The following is an 18,810-nucleotide window of genomic DNA, read 5'->3' on the forward strand; positions in this document are numbered from 1 at the left end:
ACAACAAAACAAGCATACAAAATAGCTTTATTTAAAGAAGAAAAAAAACATTAGAAAAATGTAAAACAATGCAATAAAAAAAAACAGACGTCTCAATAGCTGTCCAACAAGTCCATGTCTGCCGCGGTCAGCACTGACGAGGACACGCGATTCGGCGGCGGACTTGTCTTCGAGCCGCCCCATCTTTTCGGCAAGCATTTCCTTTTGGACGTCCTATCTTGGTCGTTAGTTGAGGACGAGGAAGTGTTGTTGTCTGTGGGGCCGCCGCTTCCTCCTGGAGGTTTGTAAAAGTGCAGGCGTTGCTCCTTCTCCGAGGTGGCATCTGCAGTTGCTTGTTTCTCACGCGACAAGGAGGCGGCGTTCAGCACCTCTCGGACAAACTTCTGCCTTCCGACTAAAGAACAAAGAGTTAGTGATATAGTTCAATTATTTATTGACTTGAGAACAAGTATTTTAACATCAAAACACCCTTCACCAAACACATAAGGTTGGTCTTTCCTTGTATTTTAGTCAAGTAAAACAGGGTAGGCTTTAGGGTACAAGGAGCTTGCAGCTACACAACAGCTAAGCACACAAGCTAGATATATGTAATAAGTGTCCTTAATTGGAAAATATTGCAGTTTAAAACAGCCCACATTTGTCAACATAAACAAGTATCAAATAACTATAGTTACATATTACTTAAACATACAAAGTCAAAAAGGCTTAGTATCCAGTAATGTGTACGCATCTTTTAACTTTATGCGTCATGAGCTAAACTTTATAAATTACGGTGGCCACTAGTGACGTGCAAGTCATTAACGAATTGTTCAAAACCCGCTAGTTTTTTAATTGAATCGGCACTCATGGGTTCCTGTCGCCATTAACTCGGTCAATGACTCTCTCATGCTAGGCTAGTTAAATTAAGAGAATAAACCATTTAATATGTAATTATGCTCCTCTTAGTATAAATGCAATTGTCAGGTTCAAACACTGATGACATCTATTAAACAAGACAAGAAGCAAGGAATTAAACAGAGACAGAATCAAATTTAACTCAATGAGGAGAAATGCGTAGGCAAGGGTACAGTGTCTCAACACACTGACGAAAGATTGTACGCCTCCTCTTATTTGGACTTTCCCTGATTACATGGCATCAGCTGTTTCTAAGGGAGGAGGTCGTAAACAGCCATCGCCTTTGGTTACAGAACAGTCAAAGAAAAGGTCGCCCTCATGTTGCTTCCCATCCTACAGTGGAGTTTTACAAGCCTTTTGATTGGTAACATCAAAGACAGCTTTTGTCCTCTCGCCGGGAACTCATTGCAACACAAAGTTTTGTGATAACTTAGATACAAGTGTCTGACGACGTGAATCACAGATACCGAGTAAACAAACGACAAAGTTGACCATGTGTCCCACTGAACGATGATGATTCAGTGACACTCACTGGTTATTGGGGGCAGGACCACGGCGAGTCGGGAAGGAATCATTGAAAACTGATTGAATTCCCTTCTGTATGAGCCTGTTTTCCGCTATATTAAAAAGTCTTCTCCCCGTCAGCCTTGTACTTTTTAGCGTCTCCAAATCGATTCTACTGACAGATGATTTAAAACTGTACGCTATTTTTTATTAGAAATGGCAACAGCGGAGGGTGCATGTGCATGTACAAGCCAGTCTGCCCCAAAAGATCAATCAATCAATGTTTACTTATATAGCCCTAAATCACTAGTGTCTCAAAGGGCTGCACAAACCACCACGACATCCTCGGTAGGCCCACATAAGCATGATAGATAGGAAGCTTATTGACTACAGCGTCAAACCACAATGCAGGTAAATTTCTACCATACATGCAGATATCCGCTGACAACACAACTGGGATAAACGTCACAAATTCGGCAGATTTATAGGGAAAAAAAGTCACCTCTAAAAATATTATTTTGATACATTATTAAACATAAAAACGACCATATCTTAAAAAGAATTTAACAATTAATGGTAAATTTGCTCATAGTGCCCATCTCTAATTTTAACTAAGTAGACCAGGGGTGCCCATTACGTCGATCGCGAGCTACCAGTCGACCGCGGGGGGTGTGTCAGTCGATCTCCAGCCAGGCTTTTTAAAAAAATAGACCTAAAAATGAGTGATCATCAATCTTCACCAAGACGTCACTTAAATGACATTCACGGTACCGGAGGGTCTTGTGAGATGACGCTGGCTGCTGCAAGATCATTATTATGAAAAAATGACCGAGAGGAAGGCGAGAAACACTTTTTATTTCAACAGACTCTCGCGCCGTACCTTCCGTCAAAACTCTAAAGGCCGACTGCACATTTCCTATCTTCACAATAAAAGCCCTGCTTCATGCTGCCTGCGCTAACTAAATACAGAGTCTCGGAAAACTGGCGTGCACGAGCGATCCCTCAGAAAGCTGGCGTGCACACCACTTGTGCACACCAGCTTTCCGAGACTCTTATTTTGTTAGCGCAGGCAGCATGAAGCAGGGCTTTTATTGTGAAGATAGGAAATGTGCAGTTGGCCTTTAGAGTTTTGACGGAAGGGACGGCGCGAAAGTCTGTTGAAATAAAAAGTGTTTCTGGCCTTCCTCTCTGTCATTTTTTCATAATAATGAACTGGCAGCAGCCAGCGTCATCTCACAAGACCCTCGGGTGCCGTGAATGTCAATCAAGCAAGCTACGGAATTTGCCGCCAATGTTTTTCTTGTAAAGTGTATGGAAGCTGGATGAATTAGATGCCAAAAAGCAACCACTTTCATGTGGTATTGTACAGAAAGGACAACTTTTTTTCTCCTCCATTTGAAAATGTGGGCGTTATCATCATTACTGTCTGATTCCAATCAATGCAAGTCATCAGAATCAGGTAATACACCAACTTATATTCTTGTCTTTGTGAAAGAAAGACATCTATATGTGTTACACATGCTTGTATTATCATTAAACACATTTAACTTGTTTACAAAAATGTCTCTTTCATAAATAAATAAATATAAATGAGGTAGATCCCCTCGAGTTGGTCAATTGAAAAGTAGCTCGCCTGCAGAAAAAGTGTGGGCACCCCTGAAGTAGACCAATACTATATTAAAGTCTTCTCCCCGTCAGCCATGTTGCACTTTGTATTCCCTGATAGTAAATTTACGCAAAGTGCCCATCTCTAATTTAAACTAAGTACACCAATACTCTACTAAAATAAAACAATATAGTTTAGACTTACAGAAGCAGAGCGCTGACAATCTCGATTCTTCCAATTTCTTCTGTTTGGGCATTAGCCCTGCATTGGTTTCCCACTGGTTCACCACCTGGTAATCATCAACACGTTTTATTTATGAGATATCACACAAACCAGCAAAAACCTAGGAAAACAATGTTTGTTTTTTTTAATGACCTGTTCTGCCCATCCTTGTGTTTTACATGCGGAGTGATCAAAGGCGTCCAGTGGTTTCTCCGAGTAAGTCAGGCCCAGCATCTCCCAAATGGTCGACTTCAATACCGCTCCAAACTGCAGGAAACTATAAATGTTTAATCCCAAGTGCGACACAAATAATGACGCTAATAAGCTTCACCTTCATACTTGTCCCGGAAGCGTCAAGTTTTTCAAGTTTGGGGAGACATGTAAGATACCTGAGAGCCCTTTCTGAGATCGGATTGTCTGGATTGGAAAGAGAATGCATGTTTTAACACACAATATTATCAAACACCTAACAGAAAAATATGTAGTCAGTCCCTCCAAGATTCTGCCGAATTATTTTGCGTTAGTTGCGGCCAAAAGTGCCTGAATTCGCAGCAGCTTTTTCACACAGTTATGGCAAACGTTGCAATGTTTTGAGACTTATTTTTTTCCAATAACTTTTAATCAACTTGTGATTTCTTCAAAAAGCACAAATTAGAAATTAAAATCTGTATTGACGTTTACGCACATACTTAAAAGTAGAAACTAGAAGCACATCATTAGAAATTATTGTCAACTGTTTTAATTCTTCTCACGAAGCAGATTTTATGTTAGTGTTTTACTTGTTTTAAGGGTTTTGGTCCTAAATGATCTCAGTAAGATATTACAGCTTGTTGCTGAGATGTGATGACCTATATTGAGTAAAACGTGCTTGAAATTAGAATATTTCTTATTTCAAGCATGAAAAAAATCATGATGCCAGGCGCATATTATTATGTCAAGATAATGGCACTAGGATTTATTTCATTTAAGAATACTTTTTAACATATTGAGCAAAAAGGTCTAAATGTTTTTTCTACCAAGAAAAGTGCACTTGTTATTAATGAGAATATACTTTTTTAAGGTATTTTCGGGTTCATTGATTGTTAGCTAATTTTACTTCTTATGGAAAGTCTTGACAAGCCGAATTATCTTGTTCTATTGGTAGATAATTTTACTTAGTTCAAGTAAAATACCCCTCATTTTTGTATTTTTTTTCTTGTTTTTGAACACTAACTTTTTGCAGTGTATTCATAATAATTATAGGGAAAAATAAAAGTTGTAGACATTCTACATGTATATTTTACGCTTGAAAAATGTTTGCCCATTGTAAATATTAATTTAATTAATCTATGGCGCCTCTTTTCTGGGAAGATGAAAGACAATGACAGATTATCATCACACTTCAACCTCTCGGACATGTAAATACTGCACTGCAAAAAGTCAGTGTTCAAAAACAAGAAAAAAATTACAGAAATGAGGGGTATTTTATTCGAACTAAGCAAAATTATCATCATTTCATGACAGCAGAGTGGGAGATGAGAAGACACGCCCCCTCTACCTGAGTCACCTTGTGCAGGTACTGACACAAGCAGTGGAGGAAAGGAGAAATCCCTTTTTATGTGGCACAGTTTTTCATTAATTATTTTAAAAAGAAGATATTATGCCTTGTGCACTTGAACTAGATTTTATATATTTTAATTTAAAAGTGTTACAACACAAAATGGCAAAACTTCTGTTTATTTGTCTTGTCTTTTTTTTTTTTGCTGATCCGAAAAAAATTATCCAATCCGTGAGTTTTTTGATCGGTTGCACCCCTACGAGGCACCATGAATTGATTTACGTGGACCCCGACTTAAAACAGGTTGAAATACTTATTGGGGTGTACTGTACTGTGCAATCTACTAATAAAAGTTTCAATCAATCAAAAAAACAACAACACATGGCATGCTAGCAACGACTGGGCTATGATAGACTGACCATACCTCCTCTTTTCACCGGACATGTCCTCTTTTGCTGGGCTGTCCGGGTGGAGTTTCTTAAATGCCTCGAATGTTCGGCATTTTAAGTTAGGGTTGCGTGTATTTTCAATGTACGTTCAAGGTGAAGAAGGGGTTCAAAACAAGACAATTTGTGCACACAGCAGCATTCGTGAGGGAGGGACAGAGACAGACAGAGCGAGAGAGTTATGATAAACGCGCATGCGTCGCCAGGCTCTGATTTCATTTTTTAATATCCATAGCAGGGGTGTCAAAAGTGTGCCCCGGAGGCCATTTGCGGCACACACCTAATGTATTAAAGGCCCATGGCACATTTTAAAAATACTTTTAAAATAAACAAAAGTGAAATAAAAAAGCTTAAAGGCTAAATGTAATTTAGAAACAGTTGCAACGTTGTCTAATTAACAAAGCTGTTTTAATTACTTATCGTGTTAAGCAATGTCACCGGCATAGCTCGGTTGGTAGAGCGGCCGTGCCAGCAACTTGAAGGTTGCAGGTTCGATTCCCGCTTGTGCCATCCTAGTTACTGCCGTTGTGTCCTTGGGCAAGACACTTTACCCACCTGCTCCCGGTGCCACCCACACTGGTTTAAATGTAACTTAGATATTGGGTTTCACTATGTAAAGCGCTTTGAGTCACAAGAGAAAAAGCGCTATATAAATATAATTCACTTCACTTCTTTCAAACTGTCATTGCTCAGAACATAATATTGAATCAAAATCAATGTTATTATGAATTATTGACCTATCCAAGTTTCCCATTACTTCACATCAAAATATTTTGGGGGGAAGATTTAGCAAATTTGTTAAATAAATAATCAAAAAATTTATATTTTGTTTTTTTTCTTACTGTACCGAAAATGAACCGAACCGAGGTACGTACCGAACCGACATTTTTGTGTACCGTTACACCCCCAAATATCTGTGTAACAAGAAGCTTCTAACTCTTACTTCCTGTAGGACAAAAAATGACCAAATATGGTCATTTTACAAGGACACAAGTTCCCTGATGTTGTGGTGTAGATGCTGGTCAGTAGATAATGTCGTTGCGGTTTATTGTGTGACGTAATGAAAATGTCGACTGACGTGACACATCCAGGTACTGAAGGCAGTCCAGTCCCTTCCTCTTCATCCTTACTGGCGCCGTCAGTCTTTGCAGGCCCACGTCTGACAGGCCGTTGGCGCCGATGAAGAGCTGTACCAGGCAGCTGGAGGGCAGAAACCGGGCGTTTATCTTCGGGTCAACGAAAAGGTCAGTGGTGGTGCGCTCATCACCTTGCCAGAGAGGTGGACGTCAGGTGCTGGAAGATCTCGTGATTGTCACCTAATCTGCAGCCGAACAGGTCTAAACATTTCAAACTCTGGAATGTTTTGATGTCATCCATCCTCTCGCTGAGTAGAGGAAACCTGCAGGGAACATGAGTAGATGTCATTCGATTAGTACTTCGTGCTTCTTCTGTTCTACTGGCCAAAACAAAGACCGGGAATTACGTCAGAGCAGCTCTTGACTTCGTTTCGAAATCTTGTTAGAGGCCCGGAGCACTCCGGTCATATAGAGCAGTGTTTTTCAACAACTGTGCCGTGAGATGATGTCATTTCACCTAATTGGGTTTTAAGTATTTTTTGCAAACCAGTAATTATAATCCGCAAACATCCATCCATCCATCATCTTCCGCTTATCCGAGGTCGGGTCGCGGGGGCAACAGCCTAAGCAGGGAAACCCAGACTTCCCTCTCCCCAGCCACTTCGTCTAGCTCTTCCCGGGGGATCCCGAGGCGTTCCCAGGCCAGCCGGGAGACATAGTCTTCTCAACGTGTCCTGGGTCTTCCCCGTGGCCTCCTACCGGTTGGACGTGCCCTAAACACCTCCTTAGGGAGGCGTTCGGGTGGCATCCTGACCAGGTGCCCGAACCACCTCATCTGGCTCCTCTCCATGTGGAGGAGCAGCGGCTTTACTTTTGAGTTCCTCCCGGATGGCAGAGCTTCTCACCCTATCTCTAAGGGAGAGACCCGCCACACGGCGGAGGAAACTCATTTGGGCCGCTTGTACCCGTGATCTTATCCTTTCGGTCATGACCCAAAGCTCATGACCATAGGTGAGGACGGGAACGTAGATCGACCGGTAAATTGAGAGCTTTGCCTTCCGGCTCAGCTCCTTCTTCACCATCCGCAAACAATGTGCTTTTATTGAGTGTCTGTGCTGTCTGGAGAGCGGCAGAGTAACCGTGCGAGACTCGCGGCGCAGTGGCAGAGTGGCCGTGCGCAACCCGAGGGTCCCTGGTTCAATCCCCACCTAGTACTGACCTCGTCACGTCCGTTGTGTCCTGAGCAAGACACTTCACCCTTGCTCCTGATGGGTGCTGGTTAGCGCCTTGCATGGCAGCTCCCTCCATCAGTGTGTGAATGTGGAAGTAGTGTCAAAGCGCTTTGAGTACCTTAAAAGGTACAACCTACACTACCGTTCAAAAGTTTAGTGTTTTCCATGAAAAGTCACACTTATCCACCACCATACGTTGTGAAATGAATAGAAAATAGACTCAAGACATTGACAAGGTTAGAAATAATGATTTGTATTTGAAATTTTATTTTTTTTTTACGTCAAAGAATCCTCCATTTGCAGCTATTACAGCATTGCAGACCTTTGGCATTCTAGTTGTTCATTTGTTGAGGTAATCTGGAGAAATTGCACCTCACGTTTCTAGAAACAGCTCCCACCAGTCGGATTGGTTGGATGGCCACTTCTTGCCTACCATACGGTCAAGCTGCTCCCACAACAGCTCAATGGGGTTCACATCTGGTGACTGCGCCGGCCACTCCATTACCGACAGAATACCAGCTGCATGCTTCTCTAAATAGTTCTTGCACAATTTGGAGGTGTTTTGGGTCATTGTCCTGTTGTAGGATGAAATTGGCTCCAATCAAGCGCTGTCCACTGGGTATGGCATGGGGTTGCAAAATGGAGTGATAGCCTTCCTTATTCAGAATCCCTTTTACCCTCTACAAATCTCCCACTTTACCAGCACCGAAGCAACCCCAGACCATCACATTACCTCCACCATGCTCAACAGATGGCGTCAGGCATTCTTCCAGCATCTTTTCAGGTGTTCTGCATCTTACAAACGTTCTTCTTTGTGATCCAAACACCTCAAACTTGGATTCATCCGTCCACAACACTTTTTTCCAGTCTTCCTCTGTCCAATGTCTGTGTTCTTTTGCCCATCTTAATCTTTTTCTTTTATCGGCCAGTCTCAGCTATGGCTTTTTCTTTGCCACTCTGCCCTGAAGCCCAGAATCCCGCAGCCGCCTCTTCACTGTAGATGTTGACACTTGTGTTTTGCGGGTACTATTTAATCAAGATGCCAGTTGGGGCCCTTTGAGGCGTCTGTTTCTCAAACTACAGACTCTAATGTACTTATCTTCTTGCTCAGTTGTGCAACGCAGCCTCCCACTTCTTTTTCTACTCTGGTTAGAGCCTGTTTGTGCTGTCCTCTGAAGGGAGTAGTACACACCGTTGTAGGAAATCTTCAATTTCTTCGCAATTTCTCGCATGGAATAGCCTTCATTTCTTAGAACAAGAATAGACTGTCGAGTTTCGGATGAAAGTTCTCTTTTTTTGGCCATTTTGAGCATTTAAGTGACCCCACAAATGTGATGCTCCAGAAACTCAACCTGCTCAAAGGAAGGCCAGTTTTGTAGCTTCTGTAACGAGCTAAACTGTTTTTTAGATGTGTGAACATGATTGCACAAGGGTTTTCTAATCCTCAATTAGCCGTCTGAGCCAATGAGCAAACAAATAGTACCATTAGAACACTGGAGTGATAGTTACTGGAAATGGGCCTCTATACACCTATGTAGAAATTGCACCAAAAACCAGACATTTGCAGCTAGAATAGTCATTTACCACATTAGCAATGTATAGAGTGTATTTCTTTAAAGTTAAGACTAGTTTAAAGTTATCTTCTTTGAAAAGTACAGTGCTTTTCGTTCAAAAAAAAGGACATTTCAATGTGACCCCAAACTTTTTGAACGGTAGTATATTTCAGGAATAGGGAACCTATGGCTCTAGAGCCAGATGCGGCTCTTTTGATGATTGAATCTGGCTCTCAGATAAATCTTAGCTGACATTGCTTAACACGATAAGTAATTAAAAATAACGTCCAAATTATACAAAAATTCTCATGCATTTTTGTCCAACCATCCATTTTCTATCGCCCCTGTACAAGAAGTCGCGTTTTAATTGTAAGAAGTATCATGTTTATTATTTGTTAGCTTTAGAATAACAACGTTATTATCTTGGCGAAGTTGGGACAGTGGCTGTGCCAGCAATCTGAGGGTTTCTGGTTCAATCCCCACGTTTTGCCACCTTAGTCACATCCGTTGTGTCCTTGAGCAAGACATTTCACCCTTGCTCCTGATGGGACCTGGTTAGCGCCTTGCATGGCAGCTCCCGCCCGCCATCAGTGTGTGAATGGGTGAATGTGGAAATAGTGTCAAAGCGCTTTGGGCTCCTTAAAAAGGGTTAGAAAAGCGCTATACAAGTACAACCATTTACCTTTTTTTTTTTACCATTTTTAAAAGGAATAAGATACTTATTATGCTTTAAAAATATTGGTCTTAAAAATGCACGCATTTAGTTGTATTCAGTGTTAAAAAAAAAAGATTATCTGGCTCTCACGGAAATACATTTTGAAATATTTGGCCTTCATGGCTCTCTCAGCCAAAAAGGTTCCCGACCCCTGACCTATTTATTTATTTATTTATTCCATTATCAGTAGGTGGCAGCAGGTAGCTAATTGGATGTCGGGAACATGCGTTGTGGTGATCACAACGTGCAGATCAAAATGTGTCTAATGCTTAAACCGAAAATAAACAAAAGGCGAGTGCCGCTAAGTAAAGGCATTGAAGCTTAAAGGCCTACTGTAACCCACTACTAGCGACCACGCAGTCTGATAGTTTATATATCAATGATGAAATATTAACATTGCAACACATACCAATACGGCCTTTTTAGTTTACTAAATTGCAATTTTAAATTTCGCGCCGAAATATCCTGCTGAAACGTCTCGGTATGATGACGCGTGCGCGTGAAGTCACGCATTGTAAAGGACATTTTGTTCCAGCATCGTTCCCAGCTATTAGCTCGTCTGTTTTCATCGCAAAAATCTGTGTTGCTGAATCTTTTGCAATTTGTTCAATTGACAATGGAGACATCAAAGAAGAAAGCTGTAGGTGGGCCGCCTTTAGCAACACAAACACAGCCGGTGTTTCATTGTGTACATTCCCAAAAGATGACGGTATAGCTTTACTATAGAACAGAGCGGTCAAGCGAACACGGTTGGATTGGACCACACACACACAAAGTAGAGTGTATTATGCAGCGATCATTTCGAAAGATCGTGATTCGAAGAGGGTCCCTTGCGAAGGGCAGAGATGGGCATCGCCACCACCCGTCGACTGGTGCTGAAAAAAGGTGCGGGGCCGACCTTCAGGTTGTACAGGTACGACCATATAATCTCACTTAAACACTAGTAACACAATAAGCAGATGAGGGATTTTCCAGAATTATCATAGTAAATGTGTCTAATAACATCTGTATCGCTCCCACTGCCCTTTAGTCCTTCACTCTCACTTTCCTCATCCACGAATCTTTCAACCTCGCTCAAATTAATGGGGAAATCATCGCTTCCTCGGTCCGAATCGCTCTCGCTGCTGGTGGCCATGATTGTAAACAATGTTCAGATGTGAGGCGATCCACAACCCGTGACGTCACGCGCACATCGTCTGCTACTTCCGGTACAGGCAAGGCTTTTTTATTAGCGACCAAAAGTTGAGAACTTTATCGTCGATGTTCTCTACTAAATCCTTTCAGCAAAAATATGGCGAAATGATGAAGTATGACACATAGAATGGACCTGCTATCCCCGTTTAAATAAGAACATCTCATTTCAGTAGGCCTTTAGTGAAAGCCAAACTGAACTGGCTGCAAAATAAACAAAAAACAGAATGCTGGACGACAGCAAAAACTTACAGCGTGTGGAGCAGCAGACGGCGTCCACAAAGTACATCCGCACATGACATGACAATCAACAACGAAATAGACAACACTACACACAGAAAAACAGCAAAAAAACTCCAAATAAGTCACGGTATGATGATAGATAGATAGATAGAAAGATAGATAGATAGTACTTTATTGATTCCTTCAGGAGAGTTTCTTCAGGAAAATTAAAATTCCAGCAGCAGTGTACAGAGTTGAGATCAATTTAAAGAAAAAAGTAAATAATGGGGGTTTAAAAGGAAACAAAATAGAGAAATATTACAAAAAGAATAAAAACAATGGGAATAACAATATAACAGTAAAATAAGAATATAACAAGACAAAGTAGGCAGTGAAAGCCAAACTGAACTGGCTGCAAAGTAAACAAAAACAGAATGCTGGACAACAGCAAAGACTTACAGCATGTGACAGTACATCTACTTTGAGACAAGAGCATGCTTAATTAGGGTTTGAATTCATATCCAACAATTGCCAGAACGACTTTTTACTGTCAATAACGGCTGCTGAGTTTAATTTTTTTTATATTTTCCGCTAGAGGCGTGCCTCTGGATTTTTTCAAAGAAAAAAATGTGTCTCAAAAAAGGTTGAAAAACACTGATAAAGAGTATCTTTGACGAGTGTTTTTGCAAAAGGTCCTTAAAAACAGTGGTTTACTCTTCAGAAAAATGATCTTTGCCTAATAGAGGATCTTTGACTTGTGTTTTTGCAGTAAACGTTCAAAAACAGCACAGTGTTCCTGTCACTATCTTTGACAGGTTGGAGTTTTTTTGCAGTAAGTCCTTTAAAACAGCAGAGTGCTCACACTTGTCCTCTTTGACAAGTTTTCTTTCCAATAAGTCTTCAAAGACTGCAGATCATTTCTGTCAAATAGAGGATCTTTGACCATCTTTAAAAAGCATTCCTGTCACAGAGGTTCATTGGACATTCTTTTTGCAGTTTGTCTTTAAAAATGGCAGATCACTCCTGTCACAAATAGGATCTTTGCCTAGTGCGATAAATGTCTAGCCCTACAACCATGTGTTAATCAAACACAAAACTTGGGCTTTGATTGATTGATCAAAACTTTTATTAGTAGATTGCACAGAACAGTACATATTCCGTACAATCGACCACTAAATGGTAACAACCAAATAAGTTTTTCAACTTGTTTAAGTCGGGTTCCACGTTAATCAATTCGTGGTAGCTCGACAGAGTAACCGAGTAATACTCTTCCATATCAGTATGTGGCAGTTGGTAGCTAATTGCTTTGTACATGTGGGAAACAGCGGGAGGCAGGGTGCAGGTAAAAACGTGTCTAATGCTTAAACCAAAAACGCTGATTACATCTATTAAACAAGACAAGAAGCAAGGAATTAAAAAGAGATCGAATTAAAATTGGCTCAATGAGGAGAAAGGCGTACACCTGTACTCTTTTACGGTGTCACCAGGGTTGGACGAAATATTTGCACTTTCCCTGATTACATAGCAACAGCTGTTTGTAAGGGAGGGGGGTCGTAAACAGCCATGCCTTTTGGTTACAAGACAGTTCAGAGAAAAGGTCGTAAAACAGTTCAAAGAAAAGGGGCCTGGAGGGAGGTCTGACCCTGCTTCCTCTCCGCTTTGTAGATCTCAGGTCAAGACAATATCTTTCTGTGGATTAAATTACATCAAAGACACCGACACCCTCATGTCGCCCCCCCATCCCACACAGTGGAGTTTTACAAGCTTTCTGCTTGGTAAGATCAAAGACAGCTTTAGTCCTCCCGCCGGGCGAGCTTAAGACTAAATGTAACACAAAGTTTTGTGATAACTTAGATAAAATTATTCTAACAGTCAGTGCCCCTAAGAAAAGGCATTGAAGCTTAGGGAAGGCCGGCTATGCAGAACGAAACTAAAACTGAACTGGCTACAAAGTAAACAAAAACAGAATGTTGGACGACAGCAAAGACTATGTACGTCGGAGAATGACATGACAATCAACAATGTCCACACAAAGAAGGATAAAAACAACCGAAATATTTTTGATTGCTATAATAAGTAGATGCGGAAATTATCGCTCAAAAGGAAGACATGAAACTGCTACAGGAAAATACCAAAAAAAAAAAAAAGAAAAAGCCACCAAAATACCATGATTTGGTAAAAAAAAACAGCTTCCATGAAATGCTAGATCATTCACAAATAAGGACGGGGTGAGGGTCACCAATTTGTAAGCAAATAGTCGAACAGTTTTAGAGCAACATTTCTCAACGAGGAATTTAGGGATTTTACCATCTAAGGTCCGGAAAATCATCAAAAGGTTCAGAGAATCTGGAGAAATCACTGCACGTAAGCGATGATATTACGGACCTTTGATCTCTCAGGCGGTACTGAATCAAAAACCGACAGTGTGTAAAGGATATCCCCACATGGGCTCAGGAACACTTCATAAAACCACTGTCAGTAACTACAGTTGGTCGCTCCATCTGTAAGTGCAAGTTAAAACTCCACTATGCAAAGCGAAAGCCATTTATTAACAACACCCAGGAACGGCGCCGGATTCTCTGGGCCCGAGATCATCTAAGATGGACTGATGCCAAGTGGAAAAGTGTTCTGTGGTCTGACGAGTCCACATTTCAAATTATATTTGGAAACTGTGGACGTGGTGTCCTCCGGAACAAAGAGGAAAATAACTATCCGGATTGTTATAGGCCCAAAGTTGAAAAGCCAGCATGTGTGATGGTATGGGGGTGCATTAGTGCCCAAAGCATGGGTAACTTACACATCTGTGAAGGCACCATTAATGCTGAAAGGTACATACAGGTTTTGGAGCAACATATGTTGTCATCCAAGCAACGTTATCATGGACGCCCCTGCTTATTTCAGCACAACAATGCCAAGCCACATGTTACAACAGCGTGGCTTCGTAGTAAAAGAGTGCGGGTACTTTCCTGGTCTGCCTGCAGTCCAGATCTGTCTCCCATCGAAAATGTGTGGCGCATTATGAAGCGTAAAATACGACAACAAGAACAACTTAAGCTGTAGATCAAGCAAGAATGGGAAAGAATTCCACTTTCAAAGCTTCAACAAATAGTTTCCTCAGTTCCCAAACGTTTATTGAGTGTTGTTAAAAGAAAAGGTGATGTAACACAGTGGTGAACATGCCCTTTCCCAACTACTTTGGCACGTGTTGCAGCCATGAAATTTTAAGTAAATTATTTGCACAAAAAAAAATCAAGTTTATCAGTTTGAACATCAAATATGTTGTCTTTGTAGCATATTCAACTGAATATGAGTTGAAAAGGATTTGCAAATCATTGTATTCTGTTTATATTTACATCTAACACAATTTCCCAACTCATATGGAAACAGTGAAGTGAATTATATTTATATAGTGCTTTTCTCTTTACATAGTGAAACCCAATATCTAAGTTCCATTTAAACCAGTGTGGGTGGCACTGGGAGCAGGTGGGTAAAGTGTCTTGCCCAAGGACACAACGGCAGTGACTAGGATGGCGGAAGCAGGAATCGAACCTGCAACCCTCAAGTCGCTGGCACGGCCGCTCTACCAACCGAGCTAAACCGCCCCACGGTTTGTAGGTGAAATTAGCTTATCTCCCACGGCACACCACACTGTATCTCACGGCACAGTGGTTGAAAAACACTGCTTTAGACGGCACAAAACCTCAACAACAACAACACATTTGCAGACTATAGTTACTGGTTTGCAATAAATATGTTTTATCCCAAGTAGGTGAAATTAGATAATCTCCCACGGGAGCCGCGGCGGTGCGGTGTCTTCAGTAATGCGGACGCTGTATCGATCCGTTGTGGTGAAGAAGGAGCTGAGCCGGAAGGCAAAGCTCTCAATTTACCGGTCGATCTACGTTCCCATCCTCACCTATGGTCATGAGCTTTGGGTCATGACCGAAAGGACAAGATCACGGGTACAAGCGCCCGAAATGAGTGGTGGGGTCTCTCCCTTAGAGATAGGGTGAGAAGCTCTGCCATCCGGGAGGAACTCAAAGTAAAGCCGCTGCTCCTCCACATGGAGAGGAGCCAGATGAGGTGGTTCGGGCATCTGGTCAGGATGCCACCCGAACGCCTCCCTAGGGAGGTGTTTAGTTAAAGGCCTACTGAAATGAGATGTTCTTATTTAAACGGGTATAGCAGGTCCATTCTATGTGTCATACTTGATAATTTTCGCGATATTGCCATATTTTTGCTGAAAGGATTTAGTAGAGAACATACACGATAAAGTTTGCAACTTTTAGTTGCTAACAGAAAAGCCTTGCCTTTACTGGAAGTCGCAGACGATGACATCACCCGTTTACATTGTTTTTAATGGGAGCCACCAACAAAAAGAGCTATTCGGACCGAGAAAACGACAATTTCCCCATTAATTTGAGCGAGGATGAAAGATTCGTGTTTGAGGATATTTATAGCGACGGACTAGGAAAAAAAAAAAAAAGTAAAAAAAAAAAAAATGTGATTGCATTGGGACGGATTCCGATGTTTTTAGACACATTTACTAGGATAATTCTGGGAAATTCCTTATCTTTCTATTGCGTTGCTAGTGTTTTAGTGAGTTTAACAGTACCTGATAGTCGGAAGGGTGTGTCCACAAGTGTCTGATGGAGGTCGACGGCAGCTGTACGGACGGCACAAGCTTAGCTGATCTCAGGTAAAAGGCGACTTTTTACCACAATTTTCTCACCGAAAACTGCTGGTTGACATGTAGTCAGGATCCATGTGTAATAGTGTGATGTTGTTGCGCTATATAATGAACGAGACAGGGTGTTATATTTTGAAGTATTGGTTTTATTTTGAAGAACCGGATGTCCGGTGCAGGAATTGACTCTGCGTTTTTTCCGGATATTTACTTCCTCTTCTATCGGACTTTTGAAAAGTAGAGACCTGTATATGTGTTTCATGTTTCCAACAAAGGTGGCCAATAAAAGATGAAACGACGGAATGGTGGAGTGTCTCCTACTTATAAAAAACTACACAACGCAGAATAAGACTCACTACACATGTTCGCTTGACCGCTCTGATCCATAGTAAAGTTTCACCTCCGGGAATTTTAAACAGGGAATCACCGTGTGTTTGTGTGGCTAAAGGCTAAAGCTTCCCAACTCCATCTTTCTTCTTTGACGTCTCCATTATTAATTGAACAAATCGCAAAAGATTCAGCAACGCAGACGTCCAAAATACTGTGTAATTATGCGGTTAAAGCAGACGACTTTTAGCTGTGTGTGTGTGCACAGCGCTAATATTTCCTAATAGTCGGTGACGTCATGCGACGTTTTCAACAAGACACTTTGCGAGGAAATTTTAAATTGCAATTTAGTAAACCAAATTGCATGTGTTGCAATTTTAATATTTCATCATTGATATATAAACTATCAGACTGCGTGGTCGCTAGTAGTGGCTTTCAGTCGGCCTTTAGGGCATGTCCGACCAGTAGGAGGCCACGGGTAAGACCCAAGACATGTTGGGCTGGCCTGGGAACGCCTCAGGATCCCCTGGGAGGAGCTGGACAAAGTGGCCGGGGAGAGGGAAGTCTGGGTTTCCCTGCTTAGGCTGCTGCCCCCGCGACCCGACCTCATATAAGCATTTCATTCATTCATAATGTTGTTGAGGTTAAAAAAAAAAAGACTGAGACTGAAACTGACCTGTTCCTGAGACACAGAGAGCCCAGCACCATTCCTCCGTAGGCATCGCTGAAGACCTGCAGGGCTTTGGGGGACACGTCCGGGTTGAGAAACACCCGGTTCTCCTCGGCGGCTGCGAAGAGTCTGTCCCCGATCTGCTCGGGGAAGCCCACCAGGGAGTCGACGTGGTGGACGTTGTCCGCCACGAAGAGGAGGACGATGTCGAAGAGCGACTTGCTGCTGTACCTCAGGCTGCCCTCCGCGTTGTAGGTGAAGACAAAGTGCTCCTTCCTCTGCACGAACGGGTTTGTCCTCCTGCACGACGACGCCTGCAGCTTGGGCGGCGCGAGGACGATGTCGCCCACACGCCGCAGCTTTCCTCGTTCCCGCACGTAGACCACGCCGCTGTCCATGTTGGAGGCCATTATTGCAACTTTACCACAACATTTGACGCCATTAGCACCGAGCTACTTAATTCATGCACGCGTTACATCACCCCCCGCCCTCACGAAGAAGCCTTAAAGGGGTCTTGGTTCTTTTTTTTTCCACGTACGCCCGTGCATGCGTTAAAGTGTTGTTTATTTACGTGGTTTTTGTCCTTATTCCCAGGTCCGAATGTTTGCACAACATAACAAGTTGACGGTGTTTTGTTCATTGGTGTCACAATAAAAGTCCTAACTACAAAAAACAACTCATTTATCGTCACTTAACGCTTCATACGACATTAAAAACAACCAGTGTCATTTATAAAAAATACATTTTAATGTTTGCTTGTCATATTTTACAAGAGGTATGACTTAAAAGTGATCTCAAACAATTATTTTGAAAGACTTCAACCGGAAACGGACATATTTACACACGGCATTTCCTGGTCGTCACAATAAAAGTCCTAACTAAATAATACAACTCATTTATCGTCACCAAACGTTACATACGACATTAAAAACAAGAACTGTCACAATCCAAAAAAACATTTCAATATTTGCTGGTCAAATTTTACATAAGGTGAAACTTAAATTGATCTCTAGCAATTAATTTGAAAGACCTCAACCGGAAGTAGACATGTTTACACACGGCACTTCCTGGTTTGATTTCCGTCAATGTAGCTAACGCAAACGGGATAGGTAAATTGTGCATTTTGTGTAATATTTATGATATTGCTGTGGAATTTTTTTGCTGAGTTGATCAATACACACAATAAGATTGCTGTATAATCTTTAATAAGGTATTAAAAATACATTTTAATATTTGCAGGTCATATTTTACAAAATATATGACTTAAAAGTGATCTCAAGCAATTACTTTGAAAGAGCTCAACCGGAAGTGGACACATTTACACACGGCCTTTCCTGATCGTCACAATAAAAGTCTTAACTAAATAATACAACTCATTTATCGTCACCAAACGTTACATACGACATTGAAAACAACCAGTGTCACTTATAAAAACACATTTTGATATTTGCTGGTCATATTTTACAAAAGGTGAAACTTAAATTGATCTCAAGCAATTAATTTGAAAGACCTCAACCGGAAGCGAACATATTTACACACGGCATTTCCCGTCAGCGTAGCTAACGCGAACGTGATAGGTAAATTGTGCATTTTGTGTAATATTTATGATATTGCTGTGGAATTTCTGTGTTAAGTTGATCAATACACCCAATAATATTGCTGTATTGTCTTTTATTACTTAAAAGTGATCTCAAGCAATTACTTTGAAAGAGCTCAACCGGAAGTGGACACATTTACACACGGCCTTTCCTGATCGTCACAATAAAAGTCTTAACTAAATAATACAACTAATTTTTCGTCACCAAACGCTACATACGACATCTAAAACAACCAGTTTCACTAATATAAATACATTTTAATATTTACTGGTCATATTTTACAAAATATATGACTTAAAAGTGATCTCAAGCAATTACTTTGAAAGAGCA

General features: G+C 41.3%; 1 protein-coding gene across 1 annotated transcript; it reads right to left on the minus strand.

The window, feature by feature from the left end:
• Nucleotides 1–9: 9 nt before the first annotated feature.
• On the minus strand, nucleotides 10–17,529 carry lrrc42 (leucine rich repeat containing 42). The gene is made up of 7 exons (XM_061920886.1): nucleotides 16,889–17,529; nucleotides 6,477–6,608; nucleotides 6,288–6,409; nucleotides 3,558–3,643; nucleotides 3,380–3,493; nucleotides 3,209–3,293; nucleotides 10–394 (listed from the first exon to the last, which is right to left on the minus strand). Exons 1-7 carry the CDS (start codon nucleotides 17,290–17,292, stop codon nucleotides 93–95), a joined length of 1,245 nt encoding a protein of 414 aa, XP_061776870.1. The 5' UTR covers nucleotides 17,293–17,529; the 3' UTR covers nucleotides 10–92.
• Between the last annotated feature and the right edge of the window lie 1,281 nt (nucleotides 17,530–18,810).

The sequence above is a fragment of the Nerophis ophidion genome, linkage group LG14 (assembly GCF_033978795.1).
Source record: "Nerophis ophidion isolate RoL-2023_Sa linkage group LG14, RoL_Noph_v1.0, whole genome shotgun sequence".
NCBI lineage: Eukaryota > Metazoa > Chordata > Actinopteri > Syngnathiformes > Syngnathidae > Nerophis > Nerophis ophidion.